The sequence below is a fragment of the Sorex araneus genome, chromosome 3 (genome assembly GCF_027595985.1).
Source record: "Sorex araneus isolate mSorAra2 chromosome 3, mSorAra2.pri, whole genome shotgun sequence".
Taxonomy (NCBI): domain Eukaryota; kingdom Metazoa; phylum Chordata; class Mammalia; order Eulipotyphla; family Soricidae; genus Sorex; species Sorex araneus.
In genome coordinates this window covers 214,800,367-214,827,935 of record NC_073304.1, presented here as the reverse complement: position 1 = coordinate 214,827,935, position 27,569 = coordinate 214,800,367, and the positions used below count along the sequence as shown (strand labels likewise).

General features: G+C 51.0%; 1 protein-coding gene across 1 annotated transcript in view; it reads right to left on the bottom strand.

Moving 5' to 3' along the window:
• Positions 1–3,762: 3,762 nt before the first annotated feature.
• TTLL6 (tubulin tyrosine ligase like 6) overlaps positions 3,763–27,569 on the bottom strand; it is a 33,471-nt gene continuing 9,664 nt past the window's right edge. The window contains exons 7-14 of the mRNA XM_055132789.1: positions 25,186–25,411; positions 23,455–23,630; positions 21,122–21,310; positions 19,954–20,128; positions 18,895–19,128; positions 6,791–7,148; positions 5,874–6,133; positions 3,763–4,388 (exon numbers count right to left, since the gene is read on the bottom strand). Coding sequence (XP_054988764.1) covers positions 5,874–6,133; positions 6,791–7,148; positions 18,895–19,128; positions 19,954–20,128; positions 21,122–21,310; positions 23,455–23,630; positions 25,186–25,411 — 1,618 coding nt within the window. The 3' untranslated portion in view covers positions 3,763–4,388. The remainder of the gene's footprint in view (positions 4,389–5,873; positions 6,134–6,790; positions 7,149–18,894; positions 19,129–19,953; positions 20,129–21,121; positions 21,311–23,454; positions 23,631–25,185; positions 25,412–27,569) is intronic.

Here is a 27,569-nt window from a genome sequence, read left to right as displayed (position 1 = left end):
GAAGTCCATCTGGGACAGGAACCCATCCATCTGCCCCCAGGTGCCAGTTCTCTCTCTGGGGTCTCATTCTCTAGAGTTCTCCTGCTATACACTGCTGCTAAGTTCCAGCTCCACAGGGTTCCCCTCCCCTGCCTCATTGCTAGCCACAGTCAGCCATCGTGGAACCAACCCTGGGGCCACCTCAGCAGCCCCCAAGCCATGCTCCTTGTCTGTCCCCTTGCCAACAGCCATTCTACCATCTACAGCCAGGTTAATCTTCTCTTCCATTCAAAAATCACCCATGGTTTCTCACTGAACTAGGTAAACATTCCCTGGCACAACATTTTAAACCTTCCCCAGATCCACTCATCCAGCAAGACTTTATTGAATATGCTGAGGCACTGGTTAAAAGCAGGGCATAGAAAGATGGTGCCAGGCTGGAGCGATAGCACAGCACGTAGGGCATTTGCCTTGCATGCGGTTGACCCAGGTTCAATTCCCAGCATCCCATATGGTCCCCAAGCACTGTCAGGAGTAATTCCTGAGTGCCAAACCAGGAGTAACCCCTGTGCATTGCTGGGTGTGACCCAAAAAAAGGAAAAAAGAAAGGTGCCATTGAGCAGAGATGTGTACCCAGACGGACAAGCTGATTCCCCCACCCCCAGGAAATAATAATAGTGACAATAACAGGGCTCTAGGTATGAATCTCTCCCAATTTTTCTTTCTGATACAGCCCTAATGAAGTACGTCTTACTCCTTTTTTTTCTTTTTTTTTCCTCTTTCCCCCAGAACTTTACACTTATCTCACACTTATTTCTGGTGGAGGAGGGGAGAAGGGCCGTCACACCTGCTGGTACTCTGGGATGATTCCTGACTCTGTGCTCAGGGTGCACTCCTGGAGGACTCAAGGGACTCCTGGCAGTGCCAGGGATGGAACCTGGGTTGGCTGCATTGCAAGGTATCTGTCCATTTTCTCGGACTTTATTTCTACCTTTTTGTTTTGGGGCCACACCCAGTAGTGCTCAGCTCTTACTCTTGTCTCTGTGCTCAGGAATCAGGGGCTCATTAGAGGTTTGAGGGCCCAGGGACCATATGGAGTGCCTTGGATCAAACCCAGGTAGGTGGTATGCAAAGGAAATGTCCTTTCTGTTGTACTATTGCACTGGCCCCTTATTTTCAGGTTTATTTTTGCTTCTCTTATTTTGCTTTTGGGTCACTCCCAGTGGTGCTCAAGGGTTACTCCTGGCTCTGAACTCAGAAATTATTCCTGGCAGTACTTAGGGGACCATATAGGATGCCAGATATTGAGCCCAGGTTGACCACATGTAAGGCAAACACCCTACGCACTGTACTTTTGCTCCACCCCCTCATTTTCACTTAAAAAAAAAACAGCAAATTTTTCTTTGTTTGCTACATTATCTTACATCTCCTCCCATGAAGCGGACTTGATTGTCCTAGTTGCATGTGAAAGCATTTCCTTCTCATCCACTGACACCCCTCTCCCAGAGCGCTGACCTTAGGGTGGCTAGCTGTGGACCCCTCTCTCCCCACTGCAAAGGGGGCAGTGCTGCTGAAAAGCCTTTTTCATTCTCTTACGCCAAGCCTTCTTCGGGAGAAACAGGAACGGGGCAAGGCTAGGAAGCCACTATTCTGCCTTTTCACAGGCTAGCCCTGAACTAGTCTCTGGCCCAGTGTGAAATGAAAATGTAGGGCTCTTGGTTGCACAGCGATTTTGGTTTTCAAGACAGACAACTGCACCTAAAACTCAGGGCAGTGGCCTTCTAAGTATGGGGCCCTGTGTGGGACAGATTTTACGCTCATGGAAAGGATACTATCTCTAGGATTCAAGGTACTGCTCCAAAATCGTCCCTTAGAAAGACAAATAACTGGCTTCACTTTATTAAGAAACACTCTTTTTATCAGCTCAGAAATCTTTTTTTTTTCCTTTTTGGGTCATACCTGGCGATGCACAGGGGTTATTCCTGACTCTGCACTCAGGAATTACCCCTGGCTGTGCTCAGGGGACCATATGGGATGCTGGGAATCAAACCCGGGTCGGTCACGTGAAAGGCAAACACCCTACCCGCTGTGCTATTGCTCCAGCCCCTCAGCTCAGGAATCTTGACTGGCTGGGAGCTGGTGACGAAGGAGAAAAAGGGGAAAAATATAGGCTTACAGGAGGCCCATTTCAGTTTATACGTTGTACAGTTTTCCCTTTGTTTTTATTTGTTATTTATATTTTTTGGTTGTACTGCACTCTACCCCAGTCATGTTCAAGGATCAGTCCCGGCAGGCCTCTGAGGAGCCTGTGCTGTGCTGGGGATTGAAACAGGATTGGTGGGGCTGGAGCGATAGCACAGCGGGTAGGGTATTTGCCTTGCACGCGGCCTACCCGGGTTCGATTCCCAACATCCCATAGGGTCCCCTGAGCACCGCCAGGGGTAATTCCTGAGCGCATGAGGCAGGAGTGACCCCTGTGCATCTCCAGGTGTGACCTAAAAAAGAAAAGAAAAAAGAAACAGGATTGGCTGCAGGCAACTCAAGTGCTTGCTCTGTCTACTCTCATTCTCTCCCTCCTGCCCCAAGAGTCCCATCGTGTATTGCGCCAAGCACGTGAAACATAATGGGAAAATTTACCTTGACCTGGGTCAACTTTAAGTCAATATTTGGGCTGTTGGAGAGGAGGACTGGGCATCAGAGCAGATGCAGGGCCTTGGGCATCAAAGCCTAAGCGGGATCATTGGGCTCCATCCCCAGCCCCAATCTTGAGCCTTCTGGATGGCATCTAGAAAGGGCTGGGGGGAGGGGGAGGGAAGGTTGAGGTGATGCTTAATCATTTACTACTCTGGACTGTGGTAATAGAGACTCCTTCTGCCATCCAGGTAATTCTTGCCTTACTTGTAAAAGATAAACACATAAATTTTAAAAGCCCTATATCAGATTATCAGACCTTGAAAACCAGGCCTGAAGGAGGTATGTATGTATGATTCACAGCGGGGTGCAAATGGCTTGAATCTAACTCTTCTACTGGATAGCTTAGCAAATGAAAGTCTTGCCTGAGGGCTATTTGAGCTTTCACATATCCTGGAATCCCTTTTTTTTTTTTTTTTTTTGCTTTTTGGGTCACACCCATCGATGCACAGGGGTTACTCCTGGCTCTGCACTCAGGAATTACCCCTGGCAGTGCTCAGGGGACCATATGGGATGCTGGGAATCAAACCAGGGTCGGCCGCGTGCAAGGCAAACGCCCTACCCGCTGTGCTATCACTCCAGCCCCCCCACACACACCTTTGAGGCCAGAAATCCATCCCATTGGGGACGCCATGTGGCAAAGCTGAGTCAACTTTGTGAAGCAGATTGCTTGCTTGTCTTCAGGCCCCACCCTCCTCCCAGTACCATCCTCTGTCCCCAAAATTCACCCCAGGGCTGTTATGAGGGATGAGCAAGGGAAGAAATCTCGGCACTTGTCCTGGAGGAAATGAACTGGCAGACCAAGTGAGATGGTAGCCTAAAGTCTAGCCAGGCCTGAGACTGTGCCAGGGCTACCTTTGGCCACAGACTAACATCGAGGAGGACAGAGTTTACTATAGAGTACAATTCGTGAAAAAAAATTTTTTTTCAAAGGCTATTGGGACTTTTGCTGGGCTCTTTTCAGGAAGAGTATTTGCTCCCATTTCCCCACTATCATTCTCACATGGGATCTGACTCATCAGCTTTGAACATGGCAATTTATTTCATACTTATTTGTGTACATTTGAAGGTAAGGTGTATTATTTCTTGGGGTTGATTGAAGAATACCCTGCCAGCTGGGTATTCTTACCTCATCTCTGACTTCACCGGCAAGACAGAGTTAGGATGGTAAGGGAGGTAGCTGGAAATTGTTTGGGCACCGAGGTGGCTGGGATGGGAAGAAGTCTGGTCTTGACCTGTGAGGGGTCAGGTGCCCTGATTTTCTTGCTCAGGCTCAGAGCCCTTCACTCTTTTATCTTTGCCATTGGACCCATTGACACAGGACTGTTGGTGGATGGAAGGCCTTGCAATCCTGGACATGGTGAGTCCATCTCAGAAACATTCTGCCCCTCATGTTGCTTACCTGTGGGGATGGTGGTGCCACATGAGAGACCCAGAGAAATGCCACTGGTGGGACAGCTGGGTATGTCCCAGGGCAGGGCAGCACTAATATCTCCCAGCAGCTTTGGTCCTATAGCGCTGATGCTAACAGGGAGGGCACAAAAGGCAGGACTGTTGGCCTCAGTGGTGCAAATGGGAGGTAGTTATAAGACCAGTCTAGATGAGAAGATAAAATATTCCGTTGATTCCATGAATACTGTAGACACTGCAGGAAGAGACAATCATTTCCTAGGAATATGGGATGGAAAGGAAAGGATCGGCAGCAATCCAGTCTGATTCTGGAAAAACAAAAGAGACAGAGACTTTTTCCTTAGACTTTTCCTCTGAAGTGGCCTCTAGGACAGTTAAGTCAATGAACCCTTCACTACCATTAACTCATCACCACTACCTAGAGGTCAGGAGGTGCTCAGGTCACTAACATCCACAGTCATCAGAAACTTGATGATGCCACAGTGCAACTTCCTGCCTCATTGGCAGCCTGAGCAAATGCTCTGGGTGCTGTATGAGCTATAGGCTCAGAGATGAAATGTAGTAGGGGGCACATGCTTCGAGGCCCTCACTCTCCGCTCTTGGACAAGACTTATCCTCTCTCAACCTTGGTTAAAGGGAGAAACACAGCCTATTTGTCCCCAGGTCCATCACTTGTTTGAGGTTAGACGAGCCATTGAATGTCCCCAGACCTTGATTCTCATTTGCAGAGTGGGGATAAAGAAGAATGTCTATCTTGCCAACCTCCAGCATCAAGATGGGGAGTCTGTGAGCTGTGGGATGGAAACTTGGCATGTGAAGGTGTTATTAGCACACTCAGTAAGAAAGTCACCCACTAGTGTATGACTCAAACTTCTGCTCCTTCCTTCTTTCATTATTTCTTATACAGGTGCTGGGCATTGAATCCAGGTATTCCATCTGTAAGGCAAGTGCCCCGCCTGCTGTACTATTGCTCTGGCTCCTTCCCCCGTTTAAAGAATATGAACATAAATAGCAATAAATAAGTAGCCATATGTTTACTTAAAATTCTAGTGTTGGGTGGGCCAGGGAGATAGGAAGCCCTGAGCACAGAGTCGGGAATAAGCCCTAAGCACTGTAAGGTGTGGACTCAAAACCAAAATAAAGAGTGGAATGAAATGAGATGGAATGGATGAACTTTCTTCCAAAGGAATTCAGGTAACCACACCCCTCTGTGACCCCAAGGCATCGTGGTGTGTGTGTGCGGATGGGGTCTGGGGTGTTGGGGGGGTTCCACCCACACTCCTTCACAAGCATTGTGGCTTCTAGCCTTGACCTGTGCATTCCACGCAGTGGATCAAAGCCACTCAGTGGTCTTTGCTTCCACTTGGCCCCAGATCCCACCACTCTGTCCCCCCCAATCCACTCCCTCTCTGCACTGCTCGGGCAGCAAGTAACCAGGACTTAGCCAGGCCAGCACAGCTGAAAAGTGAGCCTGTTTGCCCCACATTGTGCACTGCTCCCACCTCTAGGACGGGCATTTCTGAGTGTCTCCAGTCTGACATTCAGTGGTGGTCCAGGCCAACAAACAGCCAGGATGGGCATCAGAGCAGAAACGGAAACGGAAGGAGGCTACACTGAGCTCCGAGGTTCTTTTTCTTGTTTACTTACCTGTGTGCCCATGTCGATTCCTCCACCCACTTCCCAACCCCGGATGCCACTGACCTGGACACATGCATGTGTCATGCTGCATGTGTGAAACCGGAGACTGCCTCCATGCTGAGCACATCTGGGGAACAGGGGGTCACCGTGCCTACCTAGTTCCTCTCGTGTCCCTTCTGGCTGGAGACCAGGCAGTGGCCGCACGTCTTCTGGCCATCCAGGTACAGGGTCCTCAGGGTGCCCACGGGGTTCTTGCTTGGCCTCGGGGCCAGGCGGGCCTGCCTGGCCACCACCAGCAGTTCCTTCATGGATACCTCGGGGCTGGGAGAGTCCTGCCAGGAGTATGTGAGCCCCTGACTCTTCTCGCCAGAACTTCTGCTGCAGGGGTGGTGCTCGTGGGGCACGAGGCGCATTTCTGGAAAGGCGGAAGGGGCAGTGTGAGCATGCGGTTGCCCTGAGCACAAATCCCTGGGAAAGGCCACCTCCCATCCAAGCAGCGGAGGCTGCAAATCAGTATCTGCTCTCGTGCCCCTCCATTTCCCTGCCCTGCTTTCCCACCCAGTTCGGACAGATGGGTAGGTGGGGTTCACCTGAAGGAGAGCTGGGGAAGTGGGGATGACAGTACTTAGGCCAGGTTTCTGTTTCTTGGGGGGTTGGGATGGCTTCCACGTGAGCCTTGGGGTCACTCCCAGTAATACTTGGCCAGCTGGGCCAGGCAGTTCAATGTTCGGGACAGTTCTGTAGAGCTGCTCAGGCCCCCGGGTGCCAGGGACCACCAGGGTCTGAGCCAACCTGTCAATTCTTGGGCCTCTCCCTGGCAACACCTAACTGAGGGGTGGGGGCTGTGGTGTCGGTGGGGCTTTGAGAAGGCCTCAACAACCTATTTTTCTCTTTCTTGTCTTCCTAGGGAGACCAGAGATTTGCTAAGGAGATGGACTATGTCTCCACCATCAGTCAGGGGTCCCTGGAGGGCAGAAGCTTCATTCCCTCTCCCCTCTGGTTGGGACGGGTCTGGCCAGTCCCTCCATCCCTGAAGTCCTGGGCAGTCATCCCCTCCCACACTGGCACTCACGTGACTGGCTGCCCAGCACTGGGTTTGGGTTGTGAGCTGGGATCCCAGAGAACCAGTTCTCCCTCACTGGAATCTTGGGGGACAGACTGGATGCCAGACATTGCGGCTGCTTGTCCTTCGGCAGAGAGAGCCAGCCCTGCTTCCAACAACCCAAATCTCTCCGGGGCTGGAAAGGCGGAGCGACAGGAAGTATTTTTGGCTGGCTGAGGTACTGCCCCTTGCATTTGAAGGAGGCCGATCTGCATGTCTCCGGGCTGCTGCATTCAGAGCTGCTGGTGATGTTCAGACTCCTCAGAGACTCAGAGGAGCCTGAGCCCTGCCTGGTAAGTTCTGGGAAAGCTTCTACTGAAGTTAAGGACTGGAAGAGAAAACAGTCCAAATGAGTGTGGAAAACGAAGCTCTGCTTCCTGTACCATTAAAAAAAAATAGGGCCACGCCTGGCTCTGTGCTCAGGGCTTACTCTTGGCTCTGCACTAGGCATCCTTCCTGGTGGGGCTCAGGAGACTGGAAGGGGTGTTGGGGATCAAATCCACGTTGACCACATGCAAGGCAAGTGCCCTACCCACTATACCATCTCTCTGCATGCCCCCATCTCCCATGCCATTCTTTTTTCTTTTTTTGGGGGGAGGAGGGTCACACCCAGTGATGCTCTGGGGTTATTCCTGGCTCTACGCTCAGGAATCACTCCTAACGATACTTGAGGGACCATATGGGATGCTGGGAACCAAACCTGGGTCAGCAGTGTGCAAGGCAAATGCCCTCACCACTGTACTATTGCTCCAGCCCCTCCCATGCCATTCTTGTTGAAAACAGATTATGGGGGTCGGGCAGAGTCCAAACTGCACATGTGCAAGGCCCTGAATTTTTTTTTCTTTCTTTTCGGATATTTGGACCACACGCAGGAATGCTCAGGGTCTGCTTCCAGCTCTGTGTGCATGAGTGATCCCTAGCAGTGCTCAGGGGATGATATATGGCGTGGGAGATTCAAACTGGCATTCATGACTCCTGGTGATGCAAGGTTAAGCACCTGCACCTCCCTGTACTATCTCCTTGGCCCCAAGGCTCTGAATTTCAATCTCTGGCACTGCACATCTTCTCCCCGCCCCACCCCCAGCACTTCCCGGTGTGGCTCTAGTAGCTCCCCACACCATAACTGACTGAGCACCACCTGCTGTGGCTCCCACAACCTAAGAAAACAAACCAAGAGCTGAGTTTGGGGGAGCCACGGATGGCACTCTGTGAAAGAGCAGCTGGCTCGCAGGGATTCGGTTTTGAGTATGATCCCCCGAACCACCCCATATGCCAAATGTGGCCCCAGGACCCCTGTCATTGAAATTCCCCGATCCACAACTAAGGGTGCGACGACCCCTGACATATTGCCACCAAGTGACAGGGATCCCTCTTCCCTACCAGCGTAGTTTCCTACCTAACCAAAAAACTGATTCAAGGGCTGGAGCGATAGCACAGCGGGTAGGGCGTTTGCCTTGCACGCGGCCGACCCAGGTTCGATCCCCAGCATCCCATATGGTCCCCTGAGCACCGCCAGGAGTAACTCCTGAGTGAAAAGCCAGGAGTAACCCTTGTGCATTGCCGGGTGAGACCCCCAAAAAAAAAGCAAAAAAAAAAAAACTGATTCAATATTAAGGCAGGAGGAGGTCATGGTCCATTGAATGTCCTCTAGAAGTTATTTGTTGATTTGTTTATTTTTCGTTGTCCATGAGGATGACTTTATTTATTTTTTTAATTTATTGAGTCACCTTAAATTACAGGGCTGGAGCTATAGCACAGCAGTTGGGCGTTCGCCTTTCACGCGGCCGACCCAAGTTTGATTCCTCTGCCCCTCTCGGAGAGCCCGGCAAGCTACCGATAGTATCGAGCCCACGTGACAGAGCCTGGCAAGCTACCCATGCATATTGAATATGCCAAAAACAGTAACAATTAGGGGCTGGAGTGATAGCACAGCGGGTAGGGCGTTTGCCTTGCACGCGGCCGACCCGGGTTCGATTCCCAGCATCCCATATGGTCCCCTGAGCACCGCCAGGGGTAATTCCTGAGTGCAGAGCCAGGAGTGACCCTTGTGCATCGCCAGGTGTGACCCAAAAAGCAAAAAAAAAACAAAAACAGTAACAATAAGTCTCTCAATGAGAGGTTACTGGTGCCCGCTCGAACAAATCAATGAGCAATGGGATGACAGTGACAGTGACCTTAAATCACAAAGCTACAAAGTTTTTCATGACAGAGTTTCAGGTGTATAATGTTCAAGCACCAGTCCCTTCACCAGTGTCCACTTCCCTCCACCAGTGTCCCCAGTTTCCCTTCCAGCCCTCAGCTTGCCTCTGTAACAGGCACTTTTTCCTTTTTCTTCTTTCCGTTCTAGCCACTGTGCTTTGCCATACTGCTGATGAAAGGTTATCTCTGGAGGCTTTTAAACTCAAGGTTTTGATGGGGCCAGAGCAATGGTACAGCAGGGAGGATATTTGCCTTGGACATAGCCAACCTATTGGGTTTAATCCCTGGCACCTGGTATGTCCCCAAAGCCCTCTAGGAGTGATCCCTGAGTTCAGAGCCAGGAGTAAGTCCTGAGCACTGTCAGATGTGGTCCCAAAGGGAACCAAAAATTGAGGTTTGGGGATTTGTTTTTGATTTGGTTTGGGGGCCACATCTGGAAGTGCTCAGGGCTTATTCCCACCTCTGCACCTAGAGATCACTCCTGGCAGGGCATGCGGGTGGAGGCTATTTGTGGTGCCAGGGATTGAACCAGGGTTGGCTGCATACAAAGTTAGCACTCTGTCCATTGCACTATCTCTCTGGCCCCAAACCTGAAGTTTTAAACACCAGAGATAGGTCATCAGAGAAACAGGCATTATTTCACAGTGACTAGACTAGAAAATGAAAGAGCTGGATTCAGTATTGGTGTGGGGGTTCTCGTGCATTGCTGATGCGAATGAAGACTGGAAGAGTCGTTCTGGTCTAGAAATAATGTTGGGAAACTAATATTGCAAATACCCTATGGCCCAGAAATTTTTGTCTTTGGTTTGCTTTTTGGTTTCTGGGCACACTGGCAATGCTCAGGGGTTTCTCCTGACTTTGAACTCAGGAATCTCTCCTGGTGGTGCTTAGGAGGCCATATGGGATGCTGGGGTTTGAACCCAGGTTGGCCCGTGTAAGGCAAGTACCTTACCTGCTGTACTATCTCTCCAGACCCGCAATTTTATTCTTAGGTATATGTACTAAATAAGTTATTAGGGAGGTCCTTAAGCTTTATGTACATCAACGTTCCCAGTAGGCAAAATGTGCACACAACCCAGATGTTCACCAGTAGAACAATTACACAAAATGTGGCAGATACATACAATGCAATATTACCCAGACATAAAAAGGAAGAAAAATATAATACATGCTATAACATGAATGAACTTTAAAAACATCGTACTAAGTAAAATATGTCAGACACAAAGGACAAATATTGTATGAGTCTATCTATAGGAGGTACCTAGAATAGCCATAAAGATCTAATGGGAGGGGGCTGGAGCGATAGCACAGTGGTAGGGCGTTTGCCTTGCATGCGGCTGACCCGGGTTCGATCCCCGGCATCCCATATGGTCCCCCAAGCACTGCCAGGAGTAATTCCTGAGTGCAAAGCCAGGAGTAACCCCTGAGCATCGCTGGGTGTGACCAAAAAGAAAAATAAATCTAATGGGAAATAGGAAGAAAAATAAGGCAGGAAAAATACTTTGGAGGAGAATTCAGACCACACCCTGCACCGTGTTCAAGAGTGAGCCCTGGTGCTCAGAGGACCATATGTGGTGCCATGGATTTGAACGGGAGGCAGCTGCATGCCAGACAAATGCCTTAACCTCTATTCTATCTCTCCAGCCACAGAAAAAATATTTGAAGAAATAATGATCACTATCATCTCAAATTTGGTGAAAGACATTAATTTACATGATGGGTAAACTTAAGAATACTTGCTAGCATCAACAGAAATAAAACAATAGCGAGGCACATCTTAGTGACTTTGCAGAAATTCAGATGGACACACCAGAGAAAAGTGAAACCTGACAGACAGAGGGAGATATAATTAATGTGGCTGATTATTCACTCATAAAGAAGAATACAATGGAACAACATTTGGGAGACGTTCCTGGCGCCCGCTGGAACACATCGATGAACAGGATGACAGTGATACAGTGAAGTTCAATAAAAATACCTTTCAAAATCAAGGCCAAAGACATTTTCAGAAAGTAAAAACAGAAAATTCATTATCAGTAGATATATGTACACTACAATAAATACCAAGGGTTGTTATTCAGGCTTAAGAGAAATAACATCAGAAGATAATTATTTATGTGCGTGTATTACCATAAATTAACATAAAATTTTAATATATCCTATAAAGACTACTACTATTTAAAACAAAATTTATAACATTACATTATATGTTAGTTCAGAAGAGGAAATATATTTTCTGTATTTAAAATTGAGTACAATGGGCCAGTGGTAGAGCACATACTTCACACATGAGGCTCTGCGTTCAATCATACATACACACACATATTATGTATAGTAATACATTATCTCTAAATAGATTCTGAAATACTAAAGCCATATACTGCAATCCCTAGAACAATCACTAAAAATAATTTCAAAAGGTTAGAACTGAAAAATTAGAGGGAGGAAATCAGTTTCAATTTTCAATTAACCCAAAAGAAGATAGAGAAGAACCAAGAAAAAAAAAAGGAAAAAAATGAAAACAACAGGGACTGGAGCAATAGCACAGCGGGTAGGGCATTTGCCTTGCATGCGGCTGACCCGGGTTCTATTCCCAGCATCCCATATGGTCCCCTGAGCACCACCAGGGGTAATTCCTGAGTGCAGAGCCAGGAGTAACCCCTGTGCATCGCCGGGTGTGACTCAAAAAGAAAAAAAAAACATGAAAACAACAAAATTCTAGTCCTACATTCACTTACATTAATAATTCAACGAAATCAGAATTAACACTTCAATTAAAAGGCAGAGGTTGGGGCTGGGAGATGACTGGGAGCTAGAGCACTGGCCACAGAGCAGAGATCTCAAGTTCGATCCCTGGTACCACATGGCCCCACATCCAGCACTAAGCTAGAAGTGCCCCAAGCAGCATTTAACTGACTATTGCTAGAGTGCCCTTGAGTCCCCTGGGCATTTTTTGGAAGAAAAGAAAGAAAGCAGAGAGTATACAGCAGTTATAGTATAGCGTGTAGGGTGTTTGCCTTGCATGCGGCTGGCCGGGGTTTGATCCCCAGCATCCCATATGGTCCCCCAAGCACCTCCAGGAGTAATTTCTTAGTGCAGAGTCAAAGTAACGCCCCCCTGCCCCGAGCACTGCCTGGTGTGACTCAAAAGGTGCCCCCACACACACACCAAAAAATTGATTGCCTTATTCACGTTGGCCTTTAAGACATGTCCTTGAGGACCTGAGAGAGAGCGTAAGGTCAGACAGTTGCATGCAGCCATTAGTCTCCTTTGGACACCACCAGGAGTCAGTCCTGAGGACAGAGCCAGGAATACCCTTGAGCACCTCAGGGTGTGGCCCCAAAAGAAGTATTCTTGATCTATAACAAGGGGAAATTAATTTAAGTTTCTTTTTTTCTTTTTATTGAATGAAATTTACTTAAAAAGACCTGAGGGGGAGAGAAAGGGAGTGTTCAAGAGAGAACGTGGGCTTCTGCAGAGTGGAAAAAACCAGCAAAGATTGCGTTCAAGGGAGAACATGGGCCTCTGAGAGCAAGCCTGTAAGTTTCTTTTAAAGTTATACTTTGCCAGTGCTTAACCTACCCAGAAGAATGGTTGTATTAATATCAAACAAAATAGAATTTAAGCCAGGAATAAGCTCTGAGCATCACCAGGTGTGGCCCAAAAAGCAAAAATCAAACAAAAAGGCTTAAACACTTTTAGATAACGCATGGATCAAAAATCACAAGGAAAGGGGCTGGATTGATAGCATAGTGGGTAAGGCGTTTGCCTTGCAAGCAGCCGACCCGGGTTTGATTCCCGGCATCCCATATGGTCCCCTGAGCACCAACAGGAGTAAGTCCTGAGTGCATGAGCCAGGAGTAATCCCTGTGCATCACCGGGTGTGACCCAAAAATAAAAATTAAAAATCACAAGGAAAAAATGTTTCAAAAGCAAAGGGATAATAAAAAATGCAACATATCAAGATTTATGACTTTCAGACTAACTAGCATTTTCAGGGAAATTTATAGAACTTAACTCTGATATTGGAAAGAAAGTCTTAGGAGGCTGGAGTGATCATACAGAGTATAGGGCGACTGCCTTGCACATGACCAACCCAGGTTGATCCCCAGCATCCCCTATGGTCCTCTGAGTACTGCCAGGTGTGACACCCCCCAAAAAAAAAGTCAAAAAGGAAGTGTTAGTAGTTCTACTCTAAGAAACTAGGAAAAAGTGATGAAGCTCAATTTAAAGCTAGAAGAAAGGGGGCTGGAATGATAGTACAGCAGGTAGGGTGCTTGCCTTGCATATCCCTGACCCTGGTTCGATCCCCAACCTCCCATATGGTTCCCTGAGCACCATAATGAGTAATCCCTGAATGCAGAGTCAGGAATAATCCCTGAAACATCTCTGGGTGTAACAGGGGTAAAAAAAAAAAAAAGCTAGGAGAAAGGAAGGAAAGAAATAATGAAATTTTTTTTCTTAAAGTGGAAATCAGTGAAATAGAAAATAAACCATGGGGACTGGAGAGATAGCACAGCGGGTAGGGCGTTTGCCTTGCACGCGGCCTACCCGGGTTCAAATCCCAGCATCCCATATGGTCCCCTGAGCATGGCTAGGGGTGATTCCTGAGTGCAGAGCCAGGAGTAACCCCTGTGCATCGCTAGGTGTGACCCAAAAAGCAAAAAAAAAAAAAAAAGAAAATAAACCATGGAGAAAAGAACAAAATCTTAAGCTGGCCCCCCTTTTTCACACCCAGGAGTGCTCAGGGAATATTCCTGGCTCTGTGTTCAGGACCAACCCCTGGGAGTGCTCACAAGATCAAATATGGTGCCATGATTTTTTTTTTTTGCTTTTTGGGTCACACCCAGCAATGCACAGGGGTCACTCCTGGCTCATGCACTCAGGAATCACCCCTGGCGGTGCTCAGGGGACCATATGGGATGCTGGGATTTGAACCCGGGTCGGCCGCATGCAAGGCAAACGCCCTACCTGCTGTGCTATCGCTCCAGCCCCCAGTGCCATGGATTTTAACCAGGGTCAGCTGCATGCTACTCAGGGGCCTTACATCCTGTACTCTCTGGTCTCAAGCTGACTCTTGCATAAAATGCATATGCCCACAATGAGATATCAAGATAAAAAATAAACCAAATAAGCAATTTTTGTGTGTATTATTGGGCCACACCTGGTGGTGTTCTGGATTTACTCCTGGCTCTGTCCTCAGGGATCACTCTAGTGGGTCTCAGTATTATGGGATCCCGGGGATCAAACTAGGGATGGCCATGGGCAAAACAAGTGCCATAACCCCCTGTATAATCTCTCCGGCCCAGAAAACAAATTATTTTATCAGCCAGAAAAGGAAAGTGTTATTATTTAGCTAGTGGGGACATCAAAAGAATGATTTTTAAAATGTAAATGATGAAGAGGGATAGTAGTTTTGTTCTGACTCTTAGTGAGATCAAGTAAATATTATCTAAGCCAGGGAAAAGCTCAAAGGGGGCCCAGGGTTTGAGTCCTAGATATCACATACTCCCCTGAGACCACTGGGAGCAATTCCCAAGCTCAGAGCAGGGAGAAGCCCTTGAGCACCACCAGGTGTGACAAAAACACAAAAACACAATCCACCCCACCATCTCCCAGCCTCCCTACCTCCACACTCTATAAGCCTGTACCATATTAAGTACTGAATGCATGCGTGAAATAACTGCTTGAGAACTCTCCAAGTTCAACAGTACCAGGTAGTTTAGGAAGAAGATGAGAAATCGAAGTACTAGCACATCAGCAATGAGCTGACATTTTTTTTCTTCTGATATTCCATCCCCTGAATTTATTTAGACAACCTCATCCACTCAAGTGAGATCTGGGGAGCAGACAGAGCTCCAGGGAGAATCCTGTGGTTTAGGCTCCTTTGATCTGTTTGTTTGTTTTGGGACCACATTTGGCAGTGCTCAGGGCTTACTCCTGGCTCTGCACTCAGGAGTCGCTCCTGGCAGGCTCTAGGGACCACATGTGGTGCCAGGGATCCAACTCGCATCTGCCACATGCAAGGAAACTGCCCTACCCCATGTCCTATCACTCTAGTTCCTCAAATATGATTCTTATAATAATTTTCACTTTGGGGGTGAGATTTGGGTCACACCCTGTTAAGCTCAAGGATTACTCCTAGCATTGTGCTCAGGGATTAGTTCTGGTGGTCTCAAGGAACCATATGGGGTGCTGGGGATCAAACCTGGATCAGCTGCATGCAAGGCAAGTACCCCGCCCTCCTTACTATCTCTCTCAAGCACCCTATAATGATGGTTTTCATTATAATTAAGGCTGTACACTATTAACTTGAAGCAGGGATAATTATTATATTAACGTAATAAAATAGAAGTATTTTATTCCAATAATTTTATTTCAACAACATAATCATTGACATAAATATGCTTTCTTCTTCTTCTTCTCCTCTTCCTCCTCCTCTTTTCCCCCAGTTTCTCAAGCCCACATCTCCATGAACTCCTGAGCTGGCAACAGAACCAGCAGCAGGGCCTGAAGGCAGCTAAAGGTCAGAGGAAGGAGTCATCCTCCCCAGGGAAGGCAGGGCTGAAACATGCGCTGTTGTTAATGACTCTCGTTCTCCTCAAAGGTTGCTGCACATTTGCCCCAATTCCATTTATCATCCCACTTTCTTTTTCAAATCTAAATTGACAAATTAATTCATCTGGGGGGAAGAGGTTGGGCCACATCTTGTTATATATATTAAAAGGAGAATCCAGGATCCAAATAGAGGCAGTCAGATTCCCAAAGCAGTCTCTTTTGCACAGATATAGTTGTGTTGTTTTTTTTTTTTTTGCTTTTTCGGTCACACCCAGAGATGCTCAGGGGGTTACTCCTGGCTCTGCACTCAGGAATTACCCCTGGTGGTACTCAGCAGACCATATGGGATGCTGGGAATAGAACCCAGGTCAATCATGTGCAAGGCAAACACCACTGTGCTATCGCTCCAGCCCCGTTTGCTTGTTTTTTAAAGAAAAACACTACATGGAGCCAGAGTACAGTGGGTAAGGGTTTGATCCCTGGCACCCCAAATGGTCCCCCCAGCCCACCTTGAGTGCAGAGCCAGGGGTAAGGTCTGAGAACCGCCAGGTATGCCCCACACCAAAAAGAAAAAAAAAGAATAAAAGGAAATCACAACGTAAGATAAAGAGAAATCTTACCATCTTTACCAAATTTTTTTTGGAGGGGGGCACACCCAGCAGTACTCAGGGCTCACACCTGACTCTGTGTGCCGAGCTCACTCCTTGTGGTACCATATACATATGGCACCTTACTCAGGGATCCACACAGTGCTGGATCCAACTGGGGTTGGCCTTGTGCAAGGCAAACGCGTTACCTCTGGTACTAACGCTGGCCCCAGCTATCTCCAAGTTGGCAGTGCAGAAGTGGTAATCATACACACAGAGTTGTACAGCCCATCTCTGAAAGTTTTTCATCTTGCAAAACTGAAACATTAAGCCCATCAAAATACTCCTCTGTTCACACACACACACACACACACACACACACACACACACATACGTGCACACGCACGTATGCACACACACACCCTAAAACCCCTTCCAATTTGGCAATTACCATTGCAATCTCTTCCCTTAAGAGTATAATCACTCTCCATATTTCATATAAATGGAGTCATGCAGTATTTGGCTTTTTATGATGGGATTTTTTTATTTGGGAGAAATATGTATTCAAATCCTCTGTACATTTTGTAATTGGGCTGTCTTTTTGTGATTGAATGTAAGAATGCTTCATATCTTCTTGATACTAACTCCTTATCCACTCTCTGGTTTGTAAACACTTCTTCTCCCACAGGTGGTGTAAATCTGATGAGGTACCAACTGTTTGCATTTGCTTTTGGTGTGGTGGGAAAATCTCTGCCAAATCCAAGGTCAAAAAGCTCCTAAGCACAATATCTTCAACATGTGCGGCAAAACCCTTGTTGTAAGCCCGTTCGTAGATCAGAAATTATTATTTTTTAAATATTTAAATAAAATTAGTTTCGTGGGTTGTAACTGGTATTTTTTAAAAGAATAGAACAGAGTAACACAGAATAGAAATATTCAGTGAGTCACTGTATGTGGTATGGCTAAACATTGTTTCAGAAACCTTTTTTCCCTGGGGTGTGTGGAATAGAGTGGGCTGGGAAATAAAATGGATTTCTTGCTGTGGCATGTGGTTGAGGACTGAAGAAGCTTTGCATTTCTCAATATTGCACTCAGACTACGATGCTGAATGTTCCAGTAGTTATGGTAGAATCTCACACGGGCCCAGTGAGATGCGAACTATATACCTGTGTTGTACCTGTCAGAACCATATGCGTGGGGCACCTCAGGTCTTGTAGGACAGAAATTCACTGTCCACTAAATCAATATTATTCACAGGAATTTTATGGGCACTGTTTTGGTTTGGTCTTGTAGTTGCATCAGGACTGTAAGGACAAAGATTTTTTTTATATCTTTTTTTTATACCCAGTTTTATGTTTGCATAAATTTATAAAAATAAATAAGTCTACAAGGAGGATATAAAAGGGTTTTACTTTTTTTTTCTTTACAAGGAAACACTGCTTAGAGGACATGCTGGATTCAAAGTGGTCGTCCTCAAGTTCATGGATACCCACAAACTCAGAATGTGACCTTAGGTGCTGGAGAGATAGTATTGTAGGTAAGGAGGTTGCCAGGCATATGGCTGACCACAGCATCCGTATGGTCCCCTAACTGCCAGGAATGATCCCTGAGCACAGAGTCAGGAGTAAGCCCTACACACTGCTGGGTGTGTCCCCGCTCAAAATAAAATAAAAGGTCATGTGACCACATGTGAACTATAAATATCTCAATCAAATAAGCTGTCAAAAAACTACAAACTCAGGCCAGAGCAATAGTACAGCAGGTAGAAAATTTGCCTTGCACATGGCCAACCGGATTGATTCCTGGCATCCAGTATGGTCCCCCGAGCACAGCAAGAATAATTCCTGTGGGCAGAGCCTGAGCACCACTGGGTGTGACCCAAAAAAGCAAAATAAAAAAAGGGGGGGCAAAAAGCCCCCCAAAAAACAAAAGACCTACAAACTCAGGTTGGAGTAGTAGTACAGTGGGATGGGAGTTTGCCTTGCATCCTACCAACCTGGTTCAATCTCGGTATCCCATATGGTCCCCCAAGCACCACCAGGAGTCATTTCTGAGTACAGAGACAGGAGTAATCCCTGAGCACTGCGGGGTGTGACCCAAAAGGGCAAAACCACAAACAAAAACTCTCTCTGAGACTCGGGGGAAGCCAGGGTGGTTACTGTGGGTGGGTGGGTGGGTGGGAGGAATGGGCGTAGGGTATTTTGGGTGGCGTTGGAGCACTGGTGGGTACACTCCAGCCCCCTCCTTCACCTTTTGGCCTTTCTTTCCTCTCTCTTTCTCTGAAAAATGTCACATTCTCCTTAGAATTAGTATCCCCCCTCAATAGAACTACATAACTTCACTTTAACATTTTTAAAAAGGGGCTGGGGAGATAGAACAGCGGGGAAAGCACTTGCCTTGTGTGTGGCTGACTGAGTTCGATTCCCAGCATCCCATAAGGCACCCACCGAGCACTGCTAGGAGTGATTCGTGAATGCAGAGCCCGAAGTAACCACGGAGCATTGCTGAGTGTGGTCCCCCACCAAAATAAAAATCTTCTTAAAGAAAAATTTTAAAAAGAAGATAGAGAAAGAAAAGAAGTTTATGTAAAGATGCACAGAGCCTAAGGGACTTATTCAAAAGGCCAAGGAGCAATCTGGGCTAAGCAGGGATCACATGGATTCCCATCCATGCCCACTGGGCTCGGCGCTCCGGGCCCCAGACCACACTGGGGACCTCTTCACTTACCGACGTGCTGGTGAGGGCGGTCCCCACTGAGGCTGGGCTGGAGCCCACGCTGAGAAGGCTTGAGTTCGTCTGGCTGGGTATATAGCTGCAAGGCCTCAAAGGTGGGGGGGTGTGGGGAGCAGGACCAGCCTGCCCCGTGGGGGCCTCCGGGCTGAGGCTGCCAGTGGTGTCGCTTCTCTCTTTGTCTTTGACACCTGAGGCCGTGTCGGCTGTGCAGGGCCTGAGCGTCAGCGGCTGGAGGGAACCAAACACAGTCTGTGGGCAGCCAGCCTGGGGCCACCACCAGAGTCGGCACACCCAAAGGCGGGCACAGAGGAGAGGAGGAGAGAATGACCAGTGGCGGTGACCAAAGCCCCTCTCATCTGGGGCTCTGAGCCTGGGACCCCAAGATCCCCCCTACAAGGTTCATGGATGGTCTGGGGGGGAGGGGGTCTCTGAGCACCTAGAAACGCCGTTGGAGAAGTGTCTGTGTCTGTGCTTTATCGGGTCCTGGGACAGGCTGTGGTCTAACCATGTGAGAATCTATGTGGTCTAACCATGTGAAGGCTGGCCCTTCAGAAGGCCCGTTTTCGAGACAAAGTTGAGGAACATCGTCAACCAGATTGCTCCACGGAGTGAGGGGAGAGAGGTAGGCAGAAGAGGAGGCGCCCCAAGACAGGTCCGGGACAGCCGCCCCAGAGCGGAGTAGTCTGAAAGGAAGGAGCCAGTCCCGTGCAGTGTCTGAGGGTCCTGCTTCCTCCGAGGCTCCTCTGAGTCGTGCCCGTGGCCTGCTGGGGGGCCATGAGAGGATATGCGGGAGCCCACTTCTCAGAGCGGGGGTGTATGGAAGGGCCCCGCCTCCCAGCTGCTTCCACTCTGGCTGAAGGTCCACCAGGACAGACCCGAGAGCCGGCTCTCTGCCTGGACGGAGGGACCCGCCCGTGGGCCTGCCCGGCAAGCAGCCCGGCTCCTTCAGTGGGTCTGGGCTCGGAGCAGGGGTCTCCTCAGCACCCCCCCACGGAGGGGCCCCAGCCGGGGAAGGGTGCCGGGCGGGCGGGCTCCCCTCCCGTCTGCGTTTACTTGTTTGGAAGCGCCCGAGATGGTCTTGTATTTCTGCTGCGCTTTGCGCCGCCAGCTCCCGGAGCTCTTGCCTCGCACCTGCTCACCCGCAGACTCGCCCGGGGCCTCCACCTTCTTCTCTTTCCTCCGGAACGACTGTTTCTGCTGCTTGAGCTTCAGCTCCTGGATCAGTTGTCTGATGGGGAGGAACAGGGCACGATTGGGGAGGTTAGAGGCGACTACGCATGCCAGCCGCCTAAGCCTTGGCAAAGCAACAGCCAGGAGAGAAAGGGGGCAGTGGTAAGGGCCACACAGTGGACCCGGGTTCAATCCCTGCCACCCCATACAGTCCCCTGAGCGATGCCAGGCGTGACCCCTGAGTGTAGAACCAGGTCAGCCCTGAACACTGCTGGTGTCTCCTCCCCCTAAAAGAGACCCTACAAAGGGGCTGGAGTGATAGCACAGCGGGTAGGGCGTTTGCCTTGCACGCGGCCAACCCGGGTTCGATTCCCAGCATCCCATATGGTCTCCCGAGCACTGCCAGGAGTGATTCCTGAGTGCAGAGCCAAGAGTGACCCCTGTGCATCACTGGGTGTGACCCAAAAAGCAAAAAAAAAAAAAAAAGACTCTACAAAGAGGCAGAGGGCACCCTCAGTCCACACAGTATTCAAAGCCATAGGACAGGAGGCAGAGGACACCACTTCTTTAAACCTCACCATCCCCAGTCTGGGGACCAGCACGCTAGGGAGATGCGAGCCCCTCCACTTCCCTCCCCCTCCCTCTACCGAGTGGGCAGGCACAAGGAAGAGGGTATGTGTGGGTAGAGGCATGGCTTCCCACACCAGGCCTCTCTGGCCAGCGAGTCAGTGGCAACAGAAGAGTCACCTGGAGGCTGGGGCCTGGGCCTTGCCAAGCACGTGCTGTGCTGCCTGCTCCTTCCTCTTTCACCCACGACTTCACCCCTGCATGAATCTGGGAGGCGGCTCTGAGAGGGGTGGGGGTGAGGGTCTGTCTTGGGCTAAGTTCTAGAAGTTTCTAGAAGCAGACACACATACCCTACCAGCGAATCAGACCGTTTCCAGGTCTGGTGAAACGAAAGCCCAGGGTCCCCACGCAGAGTGTGTCGGCTCTAACCCGCCCCCTACAACCCCCAGCCCACCTCGGCCCTTCTCCCCTGGAACCTTCCTACCGGGCGTACAGCTCCCGAGCCCTGGACGCAATCGTGTTCTGGAAGAGGGAGTTGTTGTCCTGGAAAAAGTTCTTGTAGTTGTCCGAATTCTGGCCGGGGTAGATGAGGCGGAAGCCGCCGCAGTGTTCCCTCTCGTACTTCTCCGTCTTCTCGAGCTGCACGGCCTGGAAGCTCTTCACTTCCTCCATCCTGCCGGGAAGCAGAGCCAGGGGCGGCCATTGGGTTTTCTTGGGAGGGAGGGACAGGGCCCGGCCGGATGGCGGCTGGGGCTACCAGAGGGCCTTGTCCGCAGCGGGAGTCTCTCAGTGTGGGCTAAGCCAGTGTTTCTCAACCCTTTCTACCTCTGCGGCCCTCTCCTGGGCCCCCTGCCCTACTGGTTGACCCCTGGTCTGTGCTGTGGGTCCCCCATTTATAAGATGCTCACTAATGGCCTCCCTGGAATACCCTGGGGGGCTTCCAAGGGAGACACAAGACCCCCAGTTGAGTAATACTGGGCTAAACGAGCATCGGCAGCTTCCTGACGGCCTCTTGGGCCAGTTCAAATAATAAGTTCCTGAGAGTGGGGGTGTGTGTGGGGAGGGGGCAGGGGGACATGAATGTCTCTGAAGGTTCCTCAAGTCCTTTCCTGCCCCAGGTAAAACCCATTCCCTGGGGGGAGACCCAGGAGCCACACCCATGCACACAGGCTTTAAGCTTCTCTGGAGAACAGAGCTTGGATTGGGCTGTTTGGTGGGGGGGGCTGGAGGTCTGGGGGGCTGGGGAGGGCTTCTTGGTGAGCTGCGGAGAGGTTCTGAGCTATAATGATGTCATTCTTCTTCACAGCCCCCCAGGGAGGCGGAAGTCAAGGAAAGAGGCGTGGAAAGCCCCCTTCCCCGGCAGGAAACAAAGCAGCAGGGCACCAAGGCCACTGGGACCCTTGGGAGAGGGGGTGGCCTGCCGTCAGGGGCAGCTGGCACCCCAGGCAGCGCACCCTGGGCCCAGGGCTCTGAGGTCAGGCCGGTGACTCAGCAGCAAGGTGACCCCTCGGGGCAGGTCAGCTCCCCTGATAGCCCTGGTCTTGTGGGCTCCCAGTACTAGGAGCCCATCGGGCTCGTGCACCCCACCCCACATGGGCCTTAAGGGGCGGGGGAGGGGGCTGCGCCTCCCAACAGAAACACAGCCGCCCCCACTCCAGAGGCTCAGTGACAGGGAGGGGCTGGCTCTGCCCCATGGTGGCGGGCACTGCACTTCCTCCACACAGCTGGTCCCTGCTGGAGGGAGGCAGTTGCTGGACCCAGATTACGCTTGGTGGCAGAGCACTTGCTTTGTGAGGCCCCGGGTTCTACCATGGCATTCCACCAAAAAAACCTCCAAACAATTGCAGGGAGGGGGGGACCCTGGCTCCAGCCGACACCGGAGGGGGTGAGGGAGGGGTGTGGACAGACAAACCTTCCCTTTTGCCAAAGTGAAGGGATGAGGCCCGAGAAACTGAGCGTGTGCTGTTTGGGTTCTGTCCCCAACACTTCATGGTCCCCGAGCACCTCCATGAGTGATCCCCAAGCACTGAGCTAGGAGCAGCCCCTAAGCACGAGGTCTGGCCACAAAACAAAACAAAACAAGGAAAGGTTGTACTTTTTTTTTTTTTGCTTTGTGGGCCACATCTGGCAATGCTCAGGGGTTACTCCTGGCTTTGCACCCAGGGATTACTCTTGGTGGTGTTCAGGGGACTGTACAGGAAGCTGAGGATTGAACCCGGGTCGGTCACATGCAAGGCAAATGCCCTACCCGCTGTTACTATCGCTCTGGCTCCCAACGTTGTACTTTTTCTGTTGGTAATTCCTGAGTGCTCCTGTGCTATTGATAAACTCGTGAAGTTGGAGCTTGCTCACCGGCTGGGGCACAGGTTTCAATCCTGGAGGTCCAACTTCAATGCCCAGTCTCATATATGGTGCCCCAAGCACCATTGGGAGCAAAATCTGAGCACAAAGCTAGGAGTAGTCCCCCAAGCACCAGGTACACATGGAGTTTTTCAGGCATGGCCCGAAAAACTGAAAAATGAAAAAAAACAATTATATGTAAAGTCATGTCTGTAAGCGCCTCCCATTTTATTCGTTTATATATTGGTTTTGAGGCTGCACCTGCCCGTGCTCAGGGCTTACTCCTGGCTCTGCTCGGGGATCACTCCTGGGTGGGGGGCTCCCCCGAATGTCAGTTCAGTTGACAGAGAGAAGCTGAGTGTCCAACACGGACAACTGGGTCACATAACTAGCCAACTGTCAGTGATGACGTGGGTCCTGCGGTCCCATCTTCCTGGAGCTGGGACGGGGGTCACGGCGGGGCTGCCTCGTATGTACCTGGTCTCCCGAGACCGGCACTGCTGCAGGTACCGCCCCCGCTGCCGCTCCACCTCCAACACTTTCTTCTTGTCACAGTTGCCCAGGTTGATGAGGACCAAGGTGTCGTAGAGCAGACTGTCCTTCACCTCCTTGTCCAGCCAGGAGTCGGTGGAGAAGCTGGGGGAGTGGTTGACCTGAGAGGGCAAGAGGGGAGCTGAGGGCAGGAGGTCAAGGGGCCACTTCCGGGGAGCTGCCCAAACCCACCCTGGGGTCCTGGCTACTGCAGTGAGCCAGAGGGGAGCCGGGGGAGGGCTGAAGTCACGGTGAAGGAAGGGGAAGGGGCACCCCATCTGTCTTCAGTCTTCTCTCCTGTGACACCCGGGACAGAGGCGTGGGGTGGGGGGCACCTCCTTAGCCCCCCACAGAGCAATGAAGGGTGCTCTTGGGAACTGGGGAATAGAAAGGGTGGGACGTTCAGGGTCCTGTCTTGGGACGCGGTGGGGAAGCTGCATGCGAGGAGGGAAGAGATTCTTCCCTGCTCACAGAAAAGCCCCTGATGTCCAGAGCACCCCGGGTCCCTAGACGCTTCTAGGACACTAGGCGCAGTTTCTTCTTTGTGCTGTTTTGGTTTGGGGGCCACCCCCAAACTGTGCTCACGGCTTACTCCTGGCTCTGCACTCAGGGCTCACTCCTGGCAGGCCTGGGGGACCACGTGGGCTACCGAGACTCAAACCCAGGTTGGCTGCATGCAAGACAAGAGCGCCCTACCCGCTATAGTAGCCCTTGGGCCCACTTCTAGAAGTTTCTGAAGGCTTCGCCCACTTTTTTTGCTTTTTTCTGCTTTTTGGGTCACACCTGGCGATGCACAGGGGTTACTCCTGGCTCTGCACTCAAGAATTACTCCTGGCGGTGCTCAGGGGACCGTATGGGATGGTGGGAATCAAACTCGGGTCGGCTGTGTGCAAGACAAACGCCCTACCCGCTGTGCTATTGCTCCAGCCCCAAGGCTTCGTCCACTTTGTTTCCAAACAACATCCCTCTGGGAACAAGGGCTGGGTATGAAGGAACAGCAAAGCCCCAGGCAGCCAATCTGGAGTTGTGGCTTCCTCCCCCTCTCCCCACTGAAGTCTGACCCCACGTCCTCAGCAGCTGCGCCAAACCCCACCCAACTTTGCCCCACTTCACCCCACCCCACCCGCCCCGGGCAGAGCCTTGCCCCTCGAGATGCGTCATCTGAATGGCTCTCGTAAGAGGCCGAAGAGCCACCGTCCAACGGGTCAGAGAAGCCGCCACCCAGATGCTTGTCCTCATCTTCCTGTCATCATCCCCCTGTCTGGGGGAGGCTGGAAACTGACCCGGGGCTCCCCACCCCTTCCTGGGGCTTCGGACTGCTGGTACTTGAGACGGAGCGGTCCAAGCCCCCGAGAAAGCCGTGCCAGGCCGCCAGTCTGGTTTGAGGAAGCCGACCCGCTTTCTGGGAGCCGCCTCTGTTCACGAAAGGCAGCGCTGTGTGGGCCTTCCTTCCCCCTGCCTGGCTTCCAGGCCGGAGGGACTCGGGCGAGCACCAGGAGCGCTGATTCCCGGCCATCTATCCCCCTCTGGTGGCCACTGCTAGGCACAGGGAGAAGCCGGGGCAGGAAGTGGTGCGGGAGGAAGTGGGTGAAGAAACGGCCCCGCCCTGCTGACGGGCTGGAGCTGGTGGAGCCCAGGAACAGGGTTCGAGGCGTGCCCGTGCCCAGCCCTCCCTACCTCCAGCAGCCAGGGCTTGAGCTTGTGGTCCAGCAAAATATCAAAGCCCAGGATCTCGAAGCAGGCGCTGTGCAGCGTGTGGTTGGGGAAGCAGGTGTGGTAGTTGTGCTTGATGATGGGGTGGGCCGAGATGATGGTCTTGATAATGACGTCCTCGATGTCTCTCCAGATCTGCTTCACGTCGTAGCCGTGGTCCTCCATGAAGGTGTTGAAGGTGGAGAGCTTTCTGGAAGGGAACCACAGCCCGTGAGGCTGCGGCCTACCCCCGGCAGCGGATGGCCAGCAGTCAGGGTGTCTTCACAGGAGGGCAGCCCCGGGGTCACACCCCTGACACCCCACCCACCTCACCCCACCCCTGCCCAGAGACCTGGAGGAGCCGGCTACTTCCCCTGAGGCCCAGGAAACCCCCGCAGGCTAGGGCAGGGATTGGAGATTCTGGTGCAGAACAGAACAAGTGAATAAAAACCCACTATCTTCTAGTTTGGTTATGCTTTGGTGATGGTTTTTCTACCTCTGGTGTTCACTGAAAACACGTGGGGAGCCCTCTTAGGAGGGGAGAAGCCTTTTAAGAACACCAACGCCAGGCTCCCACATCAGTTCTCAAAGGGGGTTCTGGTTCTGGAGATGCCCAAAGGGAAATGGTAGCCCCAGGACATTTGCACAGGTAGGACTACCTAGCGACCCGAGCAAACCCCAATTCTAGTCTTGCCCCTTCCTGGGAGATGGACTAGTTGGCCATCCTCTCCAGGGACAGAGGATATGTCCCAGATAGGGAAGTTTCAGGGGACGTAACAGTCGCCGTCAGCCGGGTGAATCTGACAGGGTCCAGAGGCAACAGTGAGTATGGACACCAAGTGCCTGGGGTGCAGAGCACATGGGAAGGGCCCGGAGAGAGCTCAGAGGTGGGAACACAGGTCTGCTTTGATCTCCGCTCTACGGGGCTGCTTCTGGGGACCCCCTGCACCACCAGACCCAAACAGCATCACACTTCTGAGCACTGAGTCACCCAGCTTGATTAATATTACCAGGAGTGGCCCCCGCCAGGACCCCTGAACACTGCTTGGGAGACACACCCCTCTAAAAAGGAAAAGCAGAAGTATGGGAGAAGATGCTGAGAAGATAAGGAGAATGAGAAGACAAGAGACCTCGCTCTGCAGGCAGGTGACAGAACTGTCTGGACCCAAGTCACAGAATCCAAATAGGTGGGGGCGCCCCAGCCCCGGCCTTCCCTGCCTGAGCTCATGAGTGTGGCCCCTGCCGCTGCCCCGCTGGCTCGACTGTGATCCCGGTGGCACTGCAGGGATGGACCCCAACACACATGACCGAGTGTGCCGTCCCCTGCACACTGCAAGCAAATGTGCAAGGTCCACAGCCAAGTGTACAAGCTCCGGTTAGCTCAGCAACCTCAAGGTCAGACGGTCAACGCAGTTACTAAAGGCCTCTGTGTGTGCGAAGCTCGGGCAAGGGGGTGACAGGGAAGAGCTGCCCCCGTCTCGGGAAGCCTAAGGGCCACTTGGGGAGACAACACACTCAGGACACAAGTCACGATGCATTTCCATGAAGACAACAAGCAAAGCCCCTGGCTCCCGAGGCACACATCCTCTCCCCGCAGTTCGCAGTGAACAGAATGGAATCTGGGAATCGGCGCTGTGCATGAACAAATTTTCCAGACCATTTGAGATCAGTCCTTTAGAGTGGGAAAAAAAAAAGTATTTCACTTGCCCGATGGGAAATGAATTTTCTCAGGGTGGTCACCCTTCCTCTCCTTCTCATACCACAATATCACTTGACCTTTTCTTAACAGCGCCAGAGCATCACAGTGAACTCCACATGATGGCTGCCCGTGTGTGATTCACTGTGCCCACTGGCTCCTCGTGCCAGGTGCCTGAGAGATGGGAAGCAGCTTGCTCTGACCTGAAGGCCTGCCAGGGTTCCCACGTTTCTGTCTCCTTCCCTATGGTCAGGTCTCTGCTCCTACTGGGTCTGTGGCCAGGAGGGGCATTTCCTGTCTAAAAAGATGGGGAACCGGGGCTGGGGCGATAGCACAGAGAGTAGGGAATTTGCCATGCATGCGGCAAAGCTGGGTTTGATTCCCAGCATCCCATATGGTCCCCCAAGCACCGCCAGGAGTAATTCCTGTGTGCAGAGCCAGGAGTAACCCCTGAGCATCGCCAGGTGTGACCCAAAAAGAAAAAAAAAAGATGGGGTCCAGAAAAAAAGATGGGGAGGGGTCCAGGGATGTGGCTCAGTGGCCGAGGGTCTGTTGCAGGCACTGCTGTTTCGGCCACGGCAAATGTACAATCTCTGGTACACTGCAGCCAGTAGGCATGGGCACCACAGCTGAGTGTGTGACCCTGGACATAACAACAATGACAACAACAAAG